Below are 21,014 nucleotides of genomic sequence, written 5' to 3' on the forward strand. Positions count from 1 at the left end.
GGGCTGAGTGATACAAACTAGAAGTTGGGGACTTTCTGATAGACATATGGCCATGTTTTGATATTTAAACACACAGAACATTCTTGATTCTCATCAGCCCAAACTCATAAGTACTCACTTTTTTTTTAATACCATTTGATGAACTCCGATTAGACTAAAAGGTGTCAGACACCATGTAGCTCCAGCTGACAGAGGCAACAGGGCAGACATGTGTTTATAGAAAAAAACACTACCACTAGCTGTTTATCTACAAATCATTCATTGAATCATTAAATATCCATTTATTCAGGTTCACTTTTCTCACTCTTACATAGAATACTGATCTGATCTACAAAAAAACCATCAGCACATGACATTGGACATTTGGACATTTTGGTCAAAACATATAAGATACCCAAAGAAATACCCAAGTCGCTTGTAGGCCAGTCGTTTAGCTTCTGTGTTACAAGCAATGAACCCTCCTCTCCGACCCGAACGCGTCTGGCCCATCCTTCTCAAGCCTCTTCTTCTGCTGTCAAATCAAGCAACCATCCAATGAGGTTTACACGCAGGTGTTTATGCAAGAACCTTGAACCCCTCCAAAAAAAATTATGAAACAATTTCTTAAAACTCAAAACAAACCAACTACGGTAGAAAATAAGTGATTTTAGAACGACCTGGTGGAGGAAAAAAATCAAAATCAAAATCCCAGAAAAGGAAAAGAAAACTAAACAAAAACAGAGGAAAGTGCTAGTTATTTTCAGTTGAGTTTTGCATTAGCAGTTTTTTTTAAAGTCCATCAACAACCCGGGCCACCCACTAAAGATAACACAGAGTGGGGACAGTGCAGCCAAGTCTCTCTCGTCTCTCTGGAGCTCTGTGGGATCTGGACCCTGCGTCCAGGATTGTGGATGAAGGGAAAGACGGGCACCAGAGGCGGCTGAAGGGCTGTAATGCTGTTTTAGGGGGCCAGCTGTACGCTTGCTTTGAGGAAAGCATGGCAGTTACAGTGGTATCCCTTCAGGCAACATAGTGGTACTGGTTAGGAGTCTCCTTATCACGTTCCATGTAGTCTCTGTCTATGAGCGACTCGATCCGCTTCTTCAGATCACCCGGCTGTGGAGGAGAAAGCAAGTCAGATGTTGATGAGCTCTGTGTGTGTGTGTGTGTGTGTGTGTGAGAGATTGAATACATATCTAAATAGTGAGAATAGGATGCTTAAGATGTGTCACCTTTACAGGGAACTTCAGCTGATTGTAGAGCTCCGATACCAGAAGGTTGTGACTGAGGGTCTTTCTCATCTTCATGATGCGCACCACAGCAGCATCGATCTGATACTGCCGGTCTTGAAACACACGCTCTGTGGTGCTGACCTGCTCCTCTACCTGTAAGGAAAATGGGTTTAAAAAATGGATAAGAACCAACCTTTTGCATAGGAAATAAAAAGTGTGTGTGAAGTAATAAAGAAAGAAATGTGCCAGTATTTCTTTTTTTACCGTTTCCTTCATCTGAATCTGGTTGATTTTTATGCGGAACAGTTTGTGTTTAAAATCATTGTTGAAATTGAAACGATCTCCATCTTCCACGTCTTTCCCTCGAGGGTTCTTGTTGAGGACGCGTGCTTTACCACAGGCCAGGGACTGCAGAGTGCGTCTAAGCTCTTCCTCCTCTGTGCAGGACAATACAGAGAGAGGGAGATTGTGAAACAGAAGGAACCTCTTTAACAGTAGAATAGTTGTACTGCATGTTCAAAGATGTGTATGACCTATGCCAGTGGCAGCGCGAATCTCCTCCATGCTGAACTCTTCTCCCTCGTTAAACATCAGCAGCACCAGTGTCTGGAACAGCGAGACCTGCAGCTCCTTCTTACCCTGCACAATAAAGTAGCCATTGTAAGTGAACTTCAGATATTTGTCTCTATTCTCGATGCCCCGTGAGGATGCACCACACCCCTACCTCTTTGAACTCCGCCTTCAGCACAGCGTGGCCCAGTGTGGGCTGCCACTGCAGCTTCCTCCCACTGTGCTTGCCCAGGTAGAACAGCTTGAACACCTCCTGGAGTTTTACCATCTACCAAAATAGAAAGAGATGAAATGTGTACCCAGGCGGTTCTTTGCACAGTCGATTAAAGATGAGTTTGCAGAGTTCAACCGTAGGATGACACAATCAGTACAACAGTCAACCTATTTTAACTTTAGTTTTGACAATGTATTCCTCAATACCTCCAGCATATGTTGTTGCCAAGTGTGCAATAAATCAGCTGAATAAATAAATTAATGATACTCAACATTCTAGTATAAGCTGCTTCAATGACTCAAAAAAATAAATAATGTGAAGTGCTTACCTCTGGGGGCAAGTGGACCTCCATGGGTATGTACGAAGGCCAGTAACCCATCGTGAGGATGTTGACAGTAAGTTCTATGTTGCTTGGCTCGCTCTGGTTCTGTATATACTGAGCAGAAATATCATAACTTTTACAATTACGCATGAAAAGCCCATTAGATGACAGCACAGTGGAATGCATACACATACTGTAAACTTGGTGTGCATATTTTAAAGCCAAGTGTGCATGTGTGCAGAGACTGAAGGTACCTGTTTGAACTGGATCATGATGTCTTTGGACAGTTCCATGTCCTTGAACATCCCCTCTAGCTTACTGGTAAATGCTGCTCCGCATTCTGGAAGAAGTCAAACCCATAAAACTCACAACTCACACATTGTGCACCCATGAGAGCCCATCTCAGATTCAATGGAACTTTTACTACTTTAGTGCGTCATCTGTTCATCTATAATGCTGGGTAGGTGCTCTGGGTAAAGGTGTTAGTGTACATACATCAATGAGCCAGATGAGGATTCGGATTAATGCAAGCTATCAATTTGCTAATTCAAGACAGAAGACGTTGGACTCACCGTGTTTGAGCTTTGAGAGCATCGACTTTTCAGCGTCAACAGACGCACTCTTGCCGACCAGCAGGCGCTTGGCCAAGTCCTTCTTATAAAAAGCTTCAAACACATCTTTTCCTGGAGGGAGACAACGATAGGTCTCAGAGTGCAACAAGCTTCAAAGTGGCTAACGAAACTATTTGACTGAGAAAGCAAACGTATGCCACATTCACTGCACGCCAATAGCATAACTGACCGTGTATGAAACGGAAGATTATCATTATCTTATCCAGGATTCTCTCCAGCTCCTCCTCTGTAGCCTCTTTGTTCCCGGCTCTTAACTTTGAATCCACATACTTAGCTGGATGGGAAGCAATAAACCAAGAGAGCCGTTATCACATGCTGGAACTAATGAAAGCGACATTAAAGTGTTGTTAATGTGTCTGAGCTCGACTGCCATGGCGTGTCATCCATTTGCCGGACTCACCAATAAGTTCAGCAGGTTTGTTGGGCCTCTTGTTGATGAAGGTCTCAAAGGCCTCCTTCATGGCATTGATGAATCCCTCACTCCGCGTAAAGCAGCTCTGTGCCACGTTGTCCATCTTGTCCTTAAAGTCCAGCAGGTCTTGCACCATGTCCTTGTCTTTCTCTGGGGTACATACAATCTCTCCACCGAAGGACTACGACCAGAGAAAGGTTCAACAATGTTGGACACGTGTGTCTTGATGGTAACGCTTTGTGTTGTGTGTCTATGTATACTGTATGTTGGTTGAGCTATGTGTATACCTTTATGTAATCTCTCCAGAACTGCAGCAGAGTGGGGAGTCCTCCCTTCACCTTGCTGAAGAGCTGGTAGAGGAGGGCCAGCTCGGCCACTCGATTCTCATCCAGCAGGATCCTCAGACCTGGCACAAACATGTGGCACTGTTATCACATGTGCAAAATAAACACCTTACAATGTAATGGAACCCAAATGAAGCACAACACAAACTAAAGCCTCAAATAATATCGAATACTGGAATTAGAATTCTGCTGGCACACTTCAACAAAAACTGATTTCTCAAGTGTAGTACATATGCATGCTAATGTAGAGGACTCATTGAAGTCTTTCATGCCAACGTACCTTTTTGTAGCATTGCAGTAATGTGTTCTCCTAAAAGCTGTTTCTCAACACAGCTAATAAGTGGCTTCCTGCGAAACAATGAGAAAATATATTCAAACAATGGAATACATGCGCACACATCTGTCCTCTGATTCAAGGAAATGCCTTTAAATCTCACCTTTCAATCATGTGAGGAGTACACATTTAAATGATAATAATAAAAGTGTATTGGACATTAAATGTAGATTTGTACGGGAAATGTAAGCAGTTGACACCGTGATGCATAATTTGCCTATAAACAAATACATCAGTGTACTGTGTTTAATTTTAGTGATATGTCAACATTCAAAAGGCCACTAATGATACTGCATAGTAGGTACACCCTGCCCTAAAGTTTATAAAATAAATGATAATGAATGGTTAATTCGGTTCATGCTTATTTTCTTCTCTTTGTCTCATTCAATGTCATAATAACAGAACATGTTTTTAAACTAATTACTGCGTGCTCTGGTCGAGGTAGCTCATGATACGATCATTCTCTTCCTCCAACCGATGAGCCACATGGTGCAGGTACTCGGGCACCTGGACACATACGAACACACATATTCAGAGTTTACAGATGAGAAGCACACCCTTGGCATTAAGTGTATAAAAGGTTACGGATTAATAAAATCATAGATGCATTAATAGTCTCACTCACATCTCTCTCCTGCGTCAATCGCTGTCCCTCTGCTGCATACAGGCGATTGGTCTCAACCAAAAATCTCTCCTCAAAGGAATCTTTGTAAACCTGAACACAAGTTAGACAGTAGTTAAAAACTCAGTCCATTTTTCTATTTTCTGCTGGTCAGCTGCGTGCAGGAATAAACAGGTGATCGGGTACCTGTAGGTCTGACAGCATGCCCAGCAGGCTCCTGATCAGACTGCGGTCTACTGTCTCTCCATTTCGCTCTAGTTCGATCTGCTCCAGAATGCCATCTACTGTGCGCTTTTGAACTGCACTGTCGCTCACAATGTGGGTACGAAACAATTCCAACCCAGTGTCCCTGCAACGTACACATGACATCAGCGTCCTACTGTAAGTACACCTTATCAAACGCAACACTGCATTAATTGTAACTTTACCAGATGGAGGGGAGCAGGGAGTTCTGAAGCACATAGGTACGGTCCAGGAAGAGAAAGATACTGCGTATCATTATCTAGAAAGAAAAAAAGAAAAACAGTCTAAAAAAGACAGTCTCCTATTAGTGGAACATTTGATATGTACATGTCAAACAGCACACTCACAGTTTGCCTGCAGTGGTCCTGCCAGCAGCGATTCATTCGCTTCAGGAAGGAAAGGTTGTCCAAAGACTCTGTGAGCTCCATGTTAAGGAAGAATCTTCAAATCACTTATGCCACTGAACCAAACATTTTAATGACCATACTTGACAGTATCTTGTGTCTCAGCAGCATGAATAAAGCCCTCGGCTCAAAAATAATTTGATATTGAAGCTGGATGACACTAATGGTTTTAGTCTCGTCTGCACTGAGCCTTGCCGAGGGTCTTATATATTAAGCCCATAAAGCAAGTCTAGTCTAGTCTACCGAAACAAAGCATAAAAACAATTATTACACAACAGGGGGACATTAATTAAAGGTTTTATGACGCGATTGCTTATAATTTTAGACAATTTTGTGAATCAGCATCTTGTTTTATTGTACAATATTTCCAGCATGACAGCCACTGCCTGTTAAAGCGCCCCATTGTTAAGGATTTGGGAATGTAAAGGATAAATGCAAAACTTGTTGTATATTGACCTCTTGTGAGAAAACACTGCAACAACACCTGAGGTGTGACAAAGAGAGCCCAGACTTTCTAAATTAAGTTAGAAGCTGGAACAATAACTCCAAACAAAACCACATTTGAAATCATTGTCAAAACCGCAGGTTTGTGAAAAAAATCTAATTAAAATAAAAAGCACATAAAACAGCACAGTGTGTTCAAACTGGATCACCCATTTTCTCCTGCTCGGATTCATGGGCTCCTTGTTATGAGAAAAAGGCAACATTTTGTTTGTTTTAAGATAATATACCTACTGCCATGTACTCTTTCACAATGTACCATGATTCAAAATGTCAGAACACCTCAATATGCATCATATTTCTCCCAACAACAGGTTAGACACAACTAACGTGGTTTTGAAAAAAAAAAAGGATATTCTCTAAACTGTTTGATCTGGGCTTGCACATGATCTTCACAGACCTGACGTAGCTGCTTGTACAGCGTGGGCGAGACTTTATACGAACAGAGGTTTTCTACCGCCTTCAGGAGAGAGAGACAAGAGCAAAAGACAACCAGCAGAGTGAACACTTGATTTACACGGCTCAGACAGATGGTTCACAGTATTTGAGCACTGTAACATTATCACGCTTCCTTGTCAGATTGGTCCACTCGTTTACATTAATTTTCATAAAGTTTGTAAATTCACTTTTTTGTGCAAATCTAGGTTTCAAATCAATATGCACATTCACGTACAACAGTAACAAAAGAAAAAGTAAAGATTCTGTTTATGACACAATAGATTACTACCTCTCTTATCCCTCACCCTGAGCTGAGCAACTTAAAGTCTAAATTGTAAACAAATTAAAATTCAGCAAACCTGATAGAGCTCTTCCAGATTGTACTTGATAGACGTGCTGTTCTGGATGGCACCCACTGCGTCTCGTAGCTTCAGCCACGTGTCCTCAGTATAGTTTTCTGCTAATTTTGGCCTGTCTGTTACAACCAAAACCAACAACAATGTTAATTTATACACCTTGGGAACTGCCAAACAGGCTGAAAGAAACTAATTCATGCAAATTAAACAATATCAGCATTTGGACAGCACAAATTAATTACATGGTCATATTGGAACAACCGACAATTAACTAAATCCTCATTTTCATGGAACTTTGAGTTTGTTTATTTTGAGGCTTTTCACGAGTTAATCCAACTATGGTTTCTATAAATAGTTCATAAATTGCACATTAATTATTCTAAAGAAGTTTGCATATATGTAGAGAAAGCTTTCAGTTTTATATTGTTTCATTAAAAGAACACGCTAACCTTTTTTGTAGCCAATTCAATATTATTTATTAGTATGCAATACATATCAGCACGTCTGCTTAGCTGACCATAAGAAAAAGTTACTTTATGTTAACCAAGGATTCTAGCTATTATTACATAATAAACAACTTTTTTTTTTCATTTTAGTACAAACACACAATCTATAAAATGTAGGAGAAAGTTGTGATGTCCTGCACTCATACACTGTCTGATATATATATATATATATATATATATATATAAAATATAACTTTAGACCTGAAGTTACAGGAAATATGTGCAATTGGGACAACCAGAAGTTGTGAAATCATCACGGCCCACAAAACCTGTGCCCACTAAATCACTGAGTCACTCCGGTGTGATTACAAACACAACCCGTATTCAAAGACATGTGCTAATTAGATGAGTTGGGTCAACACATTGTTCACTGCCCAGAGAACAGGCAACTTTGTTTATGATCAAGTGATCTCATCTGTCGTATTAAGATAACAAGAGGAAATAGATCAGAGACAGTTACGTTACCTTTGAAATTTTTGATCACTAATTTCTTTGAGGCGCCACTTTTGCTTGAGGCCACAGCGGAGGTCCTGGCCATCCCGTTGGTGTTGTGCTCCGTTATAGCGGAGAAGCTGGCTCTCTTGTCCTGTCGGGTGTCCTCTGCCATTATCAGATTAGCACGTTGGCTTACCGCTGTATGGTCCAAGTGTTTTACTAAGTTACTGTGGACGGCAGGTGGTTCAAACGCCTGTTTATTTACTGTCGGCGACACAAACTCTTTGTTTAACCGGTGGTCTTTGGAGGGCAGCATAGGCAGTGTATTTAATACACATGTATGAACGAACCCGGACTAACGTTGGGTTGGTCAATCAGAAAACATCACTGCCGTACGCTCAGTAAACAGATAGCTAGCTAACAGTATGTTATCTGAAACTGCAGCACACTTTAGCTCCCAGCTCTCGTCTTTACCACAACACTTTAGCTCCTTCAGGCTAGTCCGTGCCAGCCTCGACTACTTACACATTTCAACGAGTTCAATTGTTGCATTTCGTGACAGCCTACACTCGCGTGAAAGCGACATAGTTAGCGTTGATATAACAGACCCACATTAAAAGCTGGCTTTCTTTGCCCACATAACGTTAGCTAGCTAGCACAACAAAATGGCTTTTCTGAGACAGTTCGGTTGGACAGGTGCATCTTGGGGGAAAAGCGGCCGAGTTGCGTTCAGAGACAGTCGGGACTTTCATAATCAGAATCAGAATCAGCTTTATTGGCTATGTACGTGTGCACGTACATGAAATTTGACTCCGTTACATCGTACAACATATTTAAATTACAATTACAAGTGACACTATCAGTAACAGTTTAAAAAAAAAATCACTCCATTCAATTGTACAAAGACAGTCACTCACTAAAAACATGTTCCTGAGTCACAAGTAAATACAGCGTTAAAGTAGTACTATTAAGTATTTACGTTTTTTGTTACACGGGAAAGACTTTCAAAATCAGAAGTAAAAGACAATTTTGCATCAACATGTACCTCAAATTCTCGTTATACAAAATGGTCTATTTCAGAATAATATTTATAACACTGGATTATAATTAGTGAGGCATTAACGTGACAATGACTTTAATGTTTCAACCACTAAATCGTAACAATATAATATATAATAATACATCAAGTAATCACTTAATAATAACAGCAATGTAATTACAATACAATAATGATAATAATAATAATAATAAGCATTAAGGTGATATATCAGTACATTTGTAAGTTAAAGACAAATATCACAATACAACAAATTCATGTAAAAATACTTTTCACAACAGGCATTTGACGTCATAGCAGGGAAACTACAGGTGGAATATCATCAATCCGTTTTTTTTCCATTACGTGTACAATACCAGGGCCTATCCTGTGGAATGCAATCAATAATTTGATTCAACACACTTGTACTTTTACTGCTATAACATCAAGATATCTTTTGTGAAATAAGTCTTTTAGGAAATATTGTGAACATGTTTTTGTATGGCCTTTGCAACACCATGTATTTGAGTTAAACTAACTAGTGATCGTTTGCATTCACGTTTGAGGATGATCAGAGGAAAAACATATTCATTTATTGTTGATTCTATTTTGGGGTAAATATAGAGGTCAGTTTGATATGCGTTGAAAAACCTAACAATTGCTGAGACTGCTCTTGAACGCACCCCCGTATCACCTGCAACCAGCGAGAGTTTAGTGCAAATGGGCGGCGTTTTATACTGGACGAGGAAAACCTAAAGCTGCCATTCAAGCTGTATTTCACACCCTGTCCGTCCGGTGCCGACCCGAGCACCATGGCTATATTAATGCTTGCAAGTAAATACACGCCGTGGTGGCTGTCTTTGGAGTAGAAAGGCCTGTCGCTGGTGACCCGGCCCGCCGTCCTGAGCGCAGTGTGCAGCGGGAGGTATGCTTGAGCCAACGGCTCCGAGAGAAACTAGGGAGGCAGTTGGTGCCCAGGGTCTTTGACAGAGAGCAGCGTCTGCGGGGAGGAGAGGAGGCCGGTTGGGAACATGCACACCGTGAGACACACGACCCGTCACCACTTTCATGACGCACAGTGGGAATCCAGCTCGCTGTGTATTAGGTGGTGTCTTTGAGCTAACGTTAGCCTCGCTTGCTGGCCCAGAAGCCACCCAGGACAAACAGTTTAAATCTGACCACGACCTCCTCGCGTGCTTAATATCCCTGAACCCACGGACAAAGTAATTACTCCAGCAGCAGACAGCCAGCGGTAACCAGTACACGTTGACCATTAACGTGAGCTAACGACTGGTGTTCGCCCTTAGCTCGCTAGCGTTCAGCTGTTTAGCTGTCACCACTGAAGCAACGTTACACGGGAGAATATGTGAGCTCGTGTAGCTAACAGCTATACCAGAACTGTTGAACATACTCACAAACTCCACTCAACATCTGAAGATAAATACGTAATTCATTTTAATGATCAACTGTATAACTATGGGGGCTAGGCCATAAGTAGTATTATTGTAATAGTATCACCAACCCAGTGCCCAGCCCATAATGGGTGGACATGACTGCTTGCATTACAGGACAAGAAAGAACAAAACAAAATGAAAGCAAAACCCACAATACAGAATATATCCATATGTGTCAGAACATAAGCGGTTAATTTATTAGGCACACACCACTTTCATGTGTTATTAAGTCCTTAACAACCCCTTATCTTGAGCCTATGTCTAAATGCTTTACATGTTATTGTAATCTACAGTCCACAGCCAGTGGCTCAATGCCACATTTTAACTGAGCTCAAACTGACTTCTGATTGCTGTTAAGGTTGTCTAGAAGCCTACAACTCTTCTCATTTTATGCATCAGTTAGATAATTAATTGTTTGATCTATGAAATGTCTTAAAATTGTAAAATGTTTGTTTTATGATGTTGTGCCCAACTGACACTTCAATACCCTACGATATGAATGTTTGGGATATCAGTAGATCTCATTTCCGAATAGTTATATTGCCAGTGACTTCACAAGAATATTTAGCAGTATACTGTGAATGTGATCGTTTAATTTGTCTCTTTTGCATCATCTAGTGTAGATGCCTTGGCTGAGATGAGTGTGAAGGCTTTTGAGCTAGTCCCCGCTGTGGAGAGAGATCTCCTCATGGGCGACAAGGCTCGCATCAACATCGAGTGCATTGAATGCTGTGGAAAACACTTGTACATGGGTACCAATGACTGCTTCATCCACCACTTCCTACTGGACGAGGTCACTTCCTCCAAAGGGAAACTGAGTTACTCGGCTCAGAAGCTGCTGCACAAATATATGGGCCTCAAGAAACCAGTTGCTGAGCTGCGCGCCGCCTCTGCTTTGGAGCGTCTGATAGTGCTTTGTGATGGAATAGTCTTCCTGGTCGACATGGTGACACTGGAGACCGTGCCCTCGGCGGCAGGAGGTGGAGCCAAGATCAGAGGCGTGACATCATTCTGCATTAACGAGAACCCTGTGAACGGTGACCCGTTCTGTGTGGAAATGGGTGTGCTCTCCTCCAAGCGCCGTACGGTGCAGATTTACATGGTGTATGAGGACCGAGTGCAGCTGGTCAAAGAGGTGACCACTCCTGAGCAGCCGTGTGCCGTCAGTGTTGATGGTTACTTCTTGTGCCTGGCCCTCACTTCACAGTACATGATTCTGAACTACAACACAGGAGCCTCCCAAGATCTCTTCCCTTACAACAGTGAAGAGAGGAGACCCATTGTGAAGCGGATCGGCAGGGAGGAGTTCCTCTTAGCAGCACATGGTGGTCTGGGTAAGGGATTAGAAAGCACTGAATTTAGTTCCCTGAGCTATTTTTAAAAGTATTAAACTGTACATTTTGCATCCACTTCGCTGTCAATTCTAGCAGAAATTTTAGAATACCTTTTTATGTATAGCATTTATCATGCATGAAATGTGTGTATCTGTTAACTTTACGAGTACTTCTTGACTTGAGTGTTTCATGATTGATCTTTTTGTTTCTTCTGTCTATTTATAATTATAATAACTCCAATTGTCTCTCCACATCCCTCCCCAGGAATGTTTGCCAATGCAGAAGGGGTCTCTCAGCGGGCTCCAGTCAACTGGTCAGAGAGCGTGATTGGTGCCGCTGTGTGTTTTCCGTACGTGGTTGCTTTGGATGAAAGCTTCATCACCATCCACAGCATGTTGGACCAACAGCTAAAACAAACTCTTTCATTCAGGGATGGACACATTCTGCAAGACTTTGAAGGTATCGGCACACATTGCTTTGTCAAGGATTTTCAACCCGTGTCATCTAATGAAACCAAATATTTATCAAAAGAAATCTGAAGGAGTGATCATCTGATTGACTGTTTATGCATTTTGCCATTTATTCTTTTAGGCTGTAACGCATGTAATGGTAAAAAAAATTCAACAAGCTCTGAAATAATGTAACAAGAAGGTGAAGAACTGATATATGAAGTTTCACCTGGTGGTAGCTTTATGTTTACTATGGATTAGAGCCTACCAAGTGTTCTGCAGGTATACTCATTCACATATATCAACCACGTTGCCATTCATCACTTTTTTTTTTATATACCTAGGTTTAAAAGAATACTACACTGATTTAGCATTGCACTCATAACACTGACAGACTCACTCAAGACATTTAAAAAAGCAGCTCCCTCCATGTGCAGTAGTACTTCACAAGACCTGTTAACAGACTTGTGTAAAATTGGTAGTTCCCTGTTGATTTGTCCATCCCATATACATTAAACGGGCGTAGAATTGTGTCTTCATAGGATTGTAGTATTAAAATGCATGGTTGTTATATAGTATACATTTAGTCACAGTATATTTTAGTTCTCAGCTTTTAAAGCTCACAGCTAATGTTTTTGTTCATTTAGTAGTTAATTTAAGTAATATAGTATTGCTTACATGTAAACTAACATGCTTCTGTTATATAACACCTTATAATTGCTCTTGTTGCTGTACTTGCTATTTCTTTAAACAAGGTATTTTCTAAGATGCTTATCGTACTGTGGAAATGACATACCATTACAACCCCAGTCTTTAAGTGTTAAGTGCTACCTTGTTGCGCACAGATATGTGACAAAAGAAATTGGAAAACAGGCCTGTTATTCAGTAGTCCAGAGATGGAAAGAGTCACTGCTTTGGTCGGCTTTTTAGGTACTTTAGTGCACTGGAGTCTCAATAGAACCTCGTCGAGAGAGAGAGAGAGAGAGAGAGAGAGAGAGAGAGAGAGAGAGAGAGAGAGAGAGAGAGAGAGAGAGAGAGAGAGAGAGAGAGAGAGAGAGAGAGAGGGAGAGAGAGAGAGAGAGAGAGAGAGAGAGAGAGAGAGAGAGAGAGAGAGAGAGAGAGAGAGAGAGAGAGAGAGAGAGAGAGAGAGAGAGAGAGAGAGAGAGAGAGAGAGAGAGAGAGAGAGAGAGAGAGAGAGAGAGAGAGAGAGAGAGAGAGAGAGAGAGAGAGAGAGAGAGAGAGAGAGAGAGAGAGAGAGAGAGAGAGAGAGAGAGAGAGAGAGAGAGAGAGAGAGAGAGAGAGAGAGAGAGAGAGAGAACTTGGGGTTGCACATATTTGTTTGAGAGTATTGAAGTCCTGACTTGTGAGCGTTGTGTGTTTCAGGAAAGGTAATTCTGGCTTCCACTAAGGCAGTGTATGTCCTGGTGCCGCTGCCCCTGGAGAGACAGATCCAGGACTTACTGGCCAATCACAAGGTTGAGGAGGCGCTCATCCTCACAGAGGGAGCACAGCAAAATATTCCCAAAGAAAAGTTCCAGGTAACAAACATTGTATTTGAGCTGTGATTCATCGATCGTAATCAGTGATGATAACTAAGATAGCGATAGCTAAGATATTTTAATGTAAAATATTTCACCATTGACAGAATTTTTCTCAACATAAAAATACAATTGTCTTTTTCTGCATATACAGATTTTGCACAAAAGGATCCTGCAGCAGGCAGGTTTCATACAGTTTGGCCAACTTCAGTTTCTAGAAGCAAAAGAACACTTCAGGTAAGAGTCCAAGTTGGTGTTACTTTGTTTGTGTTGTTTAATTGTTTAAAGTGATCTGTTTGTCGTGGGATTAGGGTCCAGCAAGCCTCATGTTACGTCATCCATAACAAAAAAGTGTATTCATTAATATTGAAATTGTGTTTTTATTTGTCCAGTACACTTTAGAATTCATTTTTCTTTTTCTGTTAGGAATTTTAAAATTGTGTAATTTTCTGCCATACCAATGCACTTTGAATCTTTTTTTTAATCATTACTATTAGAACACACGTTCATGATTGTGCAGCTAAGAGGTGTCTGCATTCCTTTTTCTGTAGTTTTTGTCTTTCAGTTATTGATTGCCCTACAAGTTTTTTTTTTTTTTTGCTACCTTTTTTATATTTGCAGGAAGGGTCAGCTGGATGTGCGGGAGTTGATATCTCTCTACCCTCTGCTGCTGCCAGCGTCCTCTTCATTCACACGCTGCCACCCTCCCCTCCATGAGTTTGCAGATCTCAACCACCTGGCACAGGGCGACGAGGAAAAAGTGCTGCGATGCAAGAAGTTCTTAATCACTTATTTGGGAGAGGTAAATGAATTAAAATACAATTATTTATTTCCACATTTTGCAGCCAGTGTGTCAGAGGTCCTGGGAATACTCTACATGTCTTGCATAATGATGTATTTGTTATTCTTACACACAGGTACGAAGCACAGAGGTGGCCAATGGCTGCAGAGAGGACGTGGACACTGCACTATTAAAGCTGTACGCTGAACAGAATCATGACAGCCTTCTAGACCTGCTCGCTTCAGACAACGCCTGCCTAGTCGCAGACAGCATCCCATGGCTGGAGAAATATCATAAGTGTGTATACTATCATTTTTGGTTTTGAGTTAAGCCTTTAAGAATAAGTTATGAAAAACGCAGACAATCGCTGCATTTGAACATATTTCATAGTTTCAAGAGCCTTCACCTTCTATAGAAGGGCTATCATTGGAATGGACACACAAATATAATTCATCTTTATCAGCAACCACACATTTCATAATTATTACTGCACTGATTGATAAAGAGTGATTAGGGTACATTAGTTGTCTCAGTTTGATGGTGTCATATTCTTACAGCTTGTAATCAGCACTTGTTAATTACCTCCCTGGATAACTTAAATACTGTGTCCAGTTTAGTCAAGCCAATTTATTTACTTTGTACAAATATAGTCATACGGGAGAGGTTTTGCTTCATTCAGTCTTTCTCACCCTCTCCTAGATATTTTGCACTTGGGCTGCTCTATCATTATAATGGTCAGGATTCAGCAGCACTTCAGGTACGTACGCCTAAAATGTGTCACATAAGAATCAGCACCAACCCAATGTTTCAGGTATTTAACATATTCCCTCCATACTTTTCTCTGAAAGCTGTGGATTCAAGTGGCAGATGGGGATCTGCAGGACTCCACAAGAGCTGACCTCTACGAGTACATTGTGGACTTCCTCTGCTCTTCCTCCAATCTGGACCTTGTGTGGAAGTATGCAGACTGGGCCTTGCGGAAGGATCCCACCGTAGGTTACCAGTACCTTAAATTACCTCAAATGTCTAACTCTGCTCTCAGGGTTAAACTAGTTGCATTCATTTTCTTAAAAATGGTAATTATTGATTTAAGTAATGAGTAACAAGTAAGTCATCGAAAATTAGCCAAGAGGAATCGTTCTTCGATGATGAAGGGTAAAACCATACAAAGTGACAATGAAAAATGTCCATAAAACCACAGCATATAAGCATAATTATATATATTTTAAAAACAAGTAACAATTTTAGATGATTGCATAGAAACGGTCACAATGGCAGGAAAGATGTGCTCACAAGCCATTTCTTCAGTTTCTTATTATACGTTCGTATTACACATTCTTTTATTTATATATATTTAAATACATAAATAACTCCTTAATTTTATGTTCTAATGTTTTGAATGAAGTGGGAGAGCTGTTGTGTTAACCCAACTTTCTTATTATTTTGTTTGTAGATGGGTGTCAACATCTTTAGGAAGAGGCCTGCCAGTAAAGAGCTGCTGGAACTGAACCCTGATGATGTTGTCTCTTACCTGGGAAAGCACAGCCAGGCGCTGCTTCTCTACCTGGAACACCTGGTGCTGGAGAGATGGATAAAGGTACAATAAAAAGGCTCCGTGGTGAGAGAGAACTGGGAGACTCTGGTGCAGCTCTGGAACAAGGCTCTGTTGAAGTGTCCTTGAGCAACACACACATTCTGTGTGAGACCAAGAGGTGCTGTGTTGCAGCTGATCCAAACCCGCAGGGAAGCATGTGCCATTGGAGAAATTTCCCTGCAGTAGTAGTTCTTTAAAGTATTGAATTACTATTATGGATAGAGAGTCACGATGGAACCCATCCTAAAAATATGTCTGTTCACATGAGACACAGAGGCTCAGTGGTTAGCACCGTTTCTTGACTTCCTCCTGCAATCATGACTGAGCTAGGTGGCCTTTTTTTAAAGGGTATGCCCACCTTCAGTTTATGCCTGGCTCCTCCCAAGAGTTCTGCAACATAAGAAAATGGATGTATGGATGAATTTAAAACTTAATTTAACCAATATAATTCCACTTAGAGCAGTACGCTTGTGCCCTGCTCACAGATTCCCACTGAGAAGCCGGCCAGTACAACCCCAGTCTGATCTGCTGGTTGATGACATGCGCCTGTGTCTCATGGGCATGTCAGTTGTTGTTGTTGTTGTTGTTGTTGTTATAAAGGTGGATCCTGTTGGTATCCAACCGCAGCACTGTCTTTCTATGTTATGTTCTTTTGTAATTGAGTTTTGAGACTTTTTTAAACATTTTTATTAATTATAAAAATGCTGCTTACACACTGTTTTGTCTATTTTCATCCAAGAAAGTAGATTGAATTCAGATTGTTATCTCCCATGTTGCAGAAAGAGAAGTTCCACACACACCTGGCCGTGTTGTACCTGGAGAGGGTCTTGACACTGTTGTCGCAGTCACCAACAGATGAAGAACAGATCTCCAGAGCTCGAGAGAGGCTCCAAACTCTGTTCAGGGTGTCCAACCTTTACCGTGCGCAGTTTCTTTTAGGTGAGTCACAGGTTTTATTTGTAAGATGGATCTTTCTATTTTTGCATAAACTTTGATAAATGCTGTTTTGCTGTATTTTAAGGTTTTTACCCTAAATATTTCATGTTCTTCTGCTCTGTTTAGGTAAGATGGAGAACTGTGAACAACTGCTGCTAGAACGTGCAACACTACATGGAAAACTGGAGGAGCATGATAAAGCACTGCATATATTGGTGCACAAGCTGAGAGACTTCCCAGCTGCTGAGGCCTTCTGTGTATGGGCCTCTTCTTGCCGGGATTCGGTGTACCGAGAGCAGCTATTCCACCTGCTCTTGGGGGTTTATCTAGATGGGAACCCTCCTGGGAAACCCCAGACTGCAGCAGGAGGTGGAGACCTGGAGATGGCAGCAGTGGACCTCCTAAATCGGCACGGCGAGGTGTTCGATGCAGTTCGGGTCCTGCACATGCTCCCTGAAGGCTGGTCACTGCAGCTGCTGCGGCCCTTTCTGGGTCGAGCCATCAGGGCCAGTATGCATGCCTGCCGCACCTCCCAGATCGCTATGGGGCTAGCCCACTCTGAAAACCGTCAACTGCTGCATGACCGGGTGAGAAACGCTTGACGCAATTTATATTTTAAAAAAAGAAAGAAATGTATGAAAAATCTACCTCCTTTTTTGTTTTATGATATTTTTTAAAATAAATAACTGAATTGATTAGTTGTTTAATTAATCGATAGATAGGGTTTTTTCATTATTATTGATAAATCTTTGGAATTCGCAGATTGTCCTATTGAGGGAGAACTAATTGTATCGGATTGAAATCTTTTTAATTGCTTTGTCATGAATATTTATTTTATAAAAACGGAAGAACAAATATTCACATTGATGCATGGCGACAAGTTAGCATATATTGTCTTAATCATATCGGGATTATTCCATTGTCTCTTTAAATGTAATCAGTAGCGTTATCTTTGTGCTCATTACAGCTTTCTGTCATTGTAACGCTTCTTTCATGTATTTTCTCCTCAGCTGAAAGACCGCAAGAAACCAATCTTTGTGTCAGAAAAGAAAGGATGCCACCTGTGCCACAACACCTTCAGTGAGCCTGACGTGGTGTGTCTGCCAGGCGGAGTGCCTGTCCATACCCACTGTGTCGCCCAGAGAGTAAGAGACTCTCCCACAAAGAGACAGTTAACAAATAGCAGTAGCCATACGTGAGACTTGACCCTTCATATTGCCACGTGATCTGTGATCAGAGGCACCGAACGAAAGCAGGACGTGCTGAGGACTGTGGGGATAACAAAAAAAGCACAGAACACCCATTGCCATAGTAGAGTCTGCTATGGAGCTGATTAGAAACACAAAGAAAGCTGTGCGTGTGAGTGTGTGTGTGTTGTCGGAGTGTGAGGTTGAAACGGATGATTTCATCTATTTATTCCTGTTATGCATTCATACCACTCTGTCAGACTGCAAGTTCTCAATAGAAGTTAGGCCCCGTTCAGAGCTGGCATTGGCTTGTGAGATGATGGCTTGGTCTGCTGTCTCCCTGACGCAGGTGATTATTTGCTTATAGAGCAAAGAAGTGAGATGCGGTCACCCGAGAAGCATTTTAATGCCAGGTGTGAACTGACGGGTTAGAGCCGTCCACTTGTGATGGGATCACCTAAGACGCATGTTGGCGCCAGGCCTGAACGGGGACTAGGAAACAACGGCTTAAGTCACCCGGCCTTTTAATCCATTTACACAAAGAAGTAATCAAAGACAGACTCCTGGGCTTTCCAATGGGTCCAGGGCAGTACGGTCATCATCTGAGAAACTACTTGACCTACAGAACACAATATTTGAAACCGTTTTGCAAATATTTGCGAAGCATGCATAGTATTACCACTCTTACCGTTCTGGTCTCATCACCTCATATGGGTATTGTAATAAAATTGCCTAACTTGCACATTGCAATGCTAGGTTTTAATGTGAAGTACTACAAAGATCAGTACTGATGGAAACTGAGTCTTTTATGTCTGTCTTTTACTCTGTGGGATCTGGTCTCACTGCTGCTTTATTTCCCCCGCAACTATAAGAGCACTGGACGTTGTATTCACAGCAATTCAGTCCAACGGTTTGATCCAAACCTATTAGTTATGGTTTGAAACTCTGTGGTGCAACAACAGTGTAAGACACTACATGAAATCTCACATGCTCCTCTACTCATCAATGTGTGTGACTGGGGAGTCGATACTCAAACTGGAGGACCAATCAGATTGTCTCTCTAAAACGTGCACAAATCAGATAATATACACTGATCACATGTCATGGACGCATTGTGAAACGTGACGGCAAACGTTACGACTCAGATATAAGTGATGTGTAGCGTATCGTCAAATCATGTTAATTCAAGCTCCATAATTTCTGTCTGGTTTTGAGTAACGAAGGAATAAATCAAGAGGGATCTTTTCCGCTCGCCTGCTGTCCTGGATCCATTTAGTTTGTTTGGCTCAAACATACAGTGATGAAGATATTTTGAATCCCGTCAACACAAAACAAAAGTCAATCAGTGGCAAACATAATTAATAGGTACAAATTTGACTCCGGGGGGGGGGGGCAATTTGTTCCAAACATTTTCAATTTGAATACCGGAGATAATTGTAATTCATCGCCGTTATTATGCTCTGTGGGTTATTCGGGTATTTCTTCACAGTTTACACATTGCAAGATATGTTACTTGGCTGTAAAAAAGTATTTGACCACAAGATGGCAGTAAAGTGTTAAATGTTTCAAACAAATTTCCATCAAATGCAGGTGGAACATAATGTGAAAATACTTTATGGTATGTATCGCTATTCTACTAAATTACCTGAATATCCTTTTTTAAATTGTGGTTCAAATCTAAATTGAGCTGTTTGGAACAAATGTGTATTCACCACAACACAATCCATTAACACATGTCCTGATCTCGGTTAAAAGGAAGTGCTTTGGCAGTCTATACACACATCTTCCTACTGTTGCATCATACTGTGACAGTGTACAGTACTAGCATGAAAACCTCCAGATTAAGCCGTTGATGTGGATGAAGAGGACTTTCTACAGCATTCCTCACGAAAATAACAAAAAAAGGTCTCTCATAATGCATGTTATTGCACATAACTCCTTCATTTTATTTAGAAAATTAAGTGAAAACAAAACCTACATCATTCACATCTTTGATTGCTCAAGAACACCTCAGCGCTCATAACTGCCAGAGTTTTATCTTTAACTTTTTCACCTTTGACAAAATGAGAGTATTATTTCACAAAGAGGTCCTAAAATTTGACATGACAGCAATTGTGTTAACGTGCAACAATATGGGACGTATCCCTAAATGTGTGCTGGAGGGGAAGCTTTGCTAAAAAGATGATGATTGTCCGATCACATTTTTTGTGACATCTCTCAAACTGTGTTATCGGAGGTGGCAGAAGACGAATGAAATGCATAACTGAGCAATGAGTCAACCCTGACAAACTAAACGTGGTTATGAAAAGCTGCTTTACACAGAAAACCCTCTTTTATAAAGTTAAATCCTTTATTTACACATGTCTCTCATCCTAAAGATGTGCTATACTGTCGGCCTCTTTCCGAGTAGGCAAAAACTAAACGATCAGAAGTGTCTCTTCAGTTGTTTCTTTTCAAACTAATTGGCATTTGTCCAACCTGCTACTGTTTTGTGGGTTTTGCTTGTTTCTCTGGTGCCTGTGCTGTTGACGCCAGCCTTCTGTAAGTGCAACACATTTCTATGAGGGAACTCTGTGCAAATAAGGGACTATTTTTCTAACATGGAGATCTGAATGTTGTAGATTCTGTTGACTTGACTCACTTTCCATGACAGGAATTCACAGCTTCTACACAACTCAACAGTTTAAGTGTAGCTTGCTTAAAAGGACTCCTAACCATGACTTCAAATAATCATAAAAGATACAGTACATTTGTGTAAAAGAAAAAAATATACTATTGTATTTTATAATTGTATGTATACTGTTATGTATATACTGCATTTGTACTTGTTTGTTGCTTTCTGAATCAATGCCAATGTGGATGGAGTGTACAAACTGTAAATCCGTCCCATTTTAATAAACATGAAACTATATATCATCTTATCTCAAGTGTCCCAATTTCACACCTGAAGGTAAGTCCCATGTCTGTTTTGGCATGAATATTTAATTTGTTCTTGACCATGAATGAAGAGGGTTGTTTGATTAGCGTTGGTATTTCTTTAAATTTCAATTAACTTAAGAATAATCATGGATTTAGTTAAAACATTTAAAAAAACACTAAGTTGATATGTTATTTCTCTGTTGGTGCTAGTCTGAGCTAGTCTGAGCCATTGTAGTGTATTT

General features: G+C 40.9%; 2 protein-coding genes across 8 annotated transcripts; one reads left to right on the top strand and one right to left on the bottom strand.

Annotated features, from left to right (window-relative positions):
- Positions 1-242: 242 nt before the first annotated feature.
- On the bottom strand, positions 243-8,255 carry cul4a (cullin 4A). Of its 4 annotated transcripts, none has more exons than XM_034557072.1 (21): positions 8,070-8,255; positions 7,575-7,709; positions 6,607-6,722; positions 6,166-6,269; positions 5,252-5,321; positions 5,090-5,163; positions 4,848-5,010; positions 4,665-4,754; positions 4,464-4,546; positions 3,986-4,053; positions 3,649-3,767; positions 3,350-3,542; positions 3,119-3,223; positions 2,890-3,000; positions 2,572-2,657; positions 2,324-2,431; positions 1,936-2,049; positions 1,745-1,850; positions 1,476-1,648; positions 1,212-1,364; positions 243-1,095 (listed from the first exon to the last, which is right to left on the bottom strand). In XM_034557072.1, the coding sequence occupies exons 2-21, from the start codon at positions 7,645-7,647 to the stop codon at positions 1,000-1,002; spliced, it is 2,205 nt and encodes a 734-aa protein (XP_034412963.1). In that variant the 5' UTR covers positions 7,648-7,709; positions 8,070-8,255; the 3' UTR covers positions 243-999. The 4 variants fall into 4 exon arrangements, with proteins under 4 accessions (XP_034412963.1, XP_034412958.1, XP_034412959.1 ...); XM_034557067.1 differs by having other exon boundaries at positions 7,575-7,742; XM_034557068.1 differs by having other exon boundaries at positions 7,575-7,771.
- A 1,016-nt stretch (positions 8,256-9,271) lies between these two features.
- Positions 9,272-19,106, top strand: tgfbrap1 (transforming growth factor, beta receptor associated protein 1). 4 transcript variants are annotated; one of them, XM_034525710.1, is made up of 13 exons: positions 9,272-9,505; positions 10,653-11,368; positions 11,633-11,827; positions 13,201-13,355; positions 13,510-13,592; positions 13,977-14,157; positions 14,273-14,433; positions 14,836-14,893; positions 14,985-15,128; positions 15,590-15,733; positions 16,510-16,669; positions 16,793-17,253; positions 17,677-19,106. In XM_034525710.1, the coding sequence occupies exons 2-13, from the start codon at positions 10,672-10,674 to the stop codon at positions 17,863-17,865; spliced, it is 2,628 nt and encodes an 875-aa protein (XP_034381601.1). In that variant the 5' UTR covers positions 9,272-9,505; positions 10,653-10,671; the 3' UTR covers positions 17,866-19,106. The 4 variants fall into 4 exon arrangements, with proteins under 4 accessions (XP_034381601.1, XP_034381604.1, XP_034381602.1 ...); XM_034525713.1 differs by having other exon boundaries at positions 10,658-11,368; XM_034525711.1 differs by lacking the exon at positions 9,272-9,505 and adding an exon at positions 9,510-9,620.
- Positions 19,107-21,014: the final 1,908 nt, after the last annotated feature.

This window comes from Cyclopterus lumpus, chromosome 3 (assembly GCF_009769545.1).
Source record: "Cyclopterus lumpus isolate fCycLum1 chromosome 3, fCycLum1.pri, whole genome shotgun sequence".
NCBI classification, from domain to species: domain Eukaryota; kingdom Metazoa; phylum Chordata; class Actinopteri; order Perciformes; family Cyclopteridae; genus Cyclopterus; species Cyclopterus lumpus.